This window comes from Opisthorchis viverrini (assembly GCF_000715545.1).
Source record: "Opisthorchis viverrini unplaced genomic scaffold opera_v5_162, whole genome shotgun sequence".
NCBI classification, from domain to species: domain Eukaryota; kingdom Metazoa; phylum Platyhelminthes; class Trematoda; order Opisthorchiida; family Opisthorchiidae; genus Opisthorchis; species Opisthorchis viverrini.
Window position 1 is genome coordinate 527,672 of NW_008751818.1, and position 1,016 is coordinate 528,687.

Consider the following 1,016-nt stretch of genomic DNA (forward strand, 5'->3'; position numbering starts at 1 on the left):
GCTCACAAGAACGCCCCAACTCGTTTGTCCGTGGTGAATGCGCCCTGAACATTTCCCATTCTAGTCCTGTTTGCCCAATAGTAGCTGTCCTTTTATTTACCCCTCCCCAAACTATCTGTCTTCTTCAGGGGCTGTTTGCTGAGAAGTCTTAATCCTCACCGATTTTACGTACCCTCCGATCAAAGTATATCGGCTGTTTTAAAACCACTCGAGCATTATATCTCATGTTTTTCCTTTCGGTTATGAACGCCGAATTGTACATTTGCATGTTTTTCATAAGAAGAGGCCACTTTTGCTATAAGTGAAGCGGTGGAATTCATCCCCTTAGCCAGCTGCGCCAAAAAGTGCCGGCATAGAATAAGTATGCCTCCACCGCTGAAAGTGTAGTTGTTGTATCCCAAGATTTCCATTATGACGCCGGTTAACGTCAGGTTTCTCATTCTCCGTTTTCGATGCGATTTTCGGCCTTTCCTTTTTGTCTAGGTTTGTGGTCTTTCTCAGGCGCATCAGTACTGGCTCTGAAGGTCGTCGAGGCGCATATACGCTAAGCATCTCATGGATTTACCCAGCAAACGAGAAACCAAAAATGTATTCCTTTTGCTCTTTTATGCGATAGTCAAACAGGGAGGAGAGCAAGCATGGTAACAGTCAAAGCGACATAGCCTGACTCTCTCGTTGGAACGGATAGTATTATCCAGTTTGTCGTTGAGACGATTTAGGTGTTCCAATCTTTGGCGTTCTTTCTCAGGCAGCTCCACTGGTTAAACTTTCATCTGCATTGAGATTGTTGCCTTAGCTAATGTTTCCTTTGCTCTGGTCTAGCTTTCCTCTGGCGGACCTGCCTTCTTTTCTTCACCCAAGGTAACGCGTAGGTGAGTGACAAAGTTGAGTTTCAATCCTTTAGTGTCAAGGGTTATGCGCACTCGGCTCGTTGCAGAGGCCGTCAAAATTGAACGCACTGGTATCAGACTTGCAGTAGTGTGTAGGCTCCATGTTGGACCTGGTACCACTCTCAT

The 1,016-nt window shown here is 45.8% G+C and overlaps 1 protein-coding gene across 1 annotated transcript; it reads right to left on the reverse strand.

The window, feature by feature from the left end:
• Positions 1 to 818: 818 nt before the first annotated feature.
• On the reverse strand, positions 819 to 1,016 carry T265_07199 (hypothetical protein; the record flags this gene model as incomplete). Its single annotated transcript, XM_009172655.1, has 1 exon — positions 819 to 1,016. One exon carries the CDS (start codon positions 1,014 to 1,016, stop codon positions 819 to 821), a length of 198 nt encoding a protein of 65 aa, XP_009170919.1.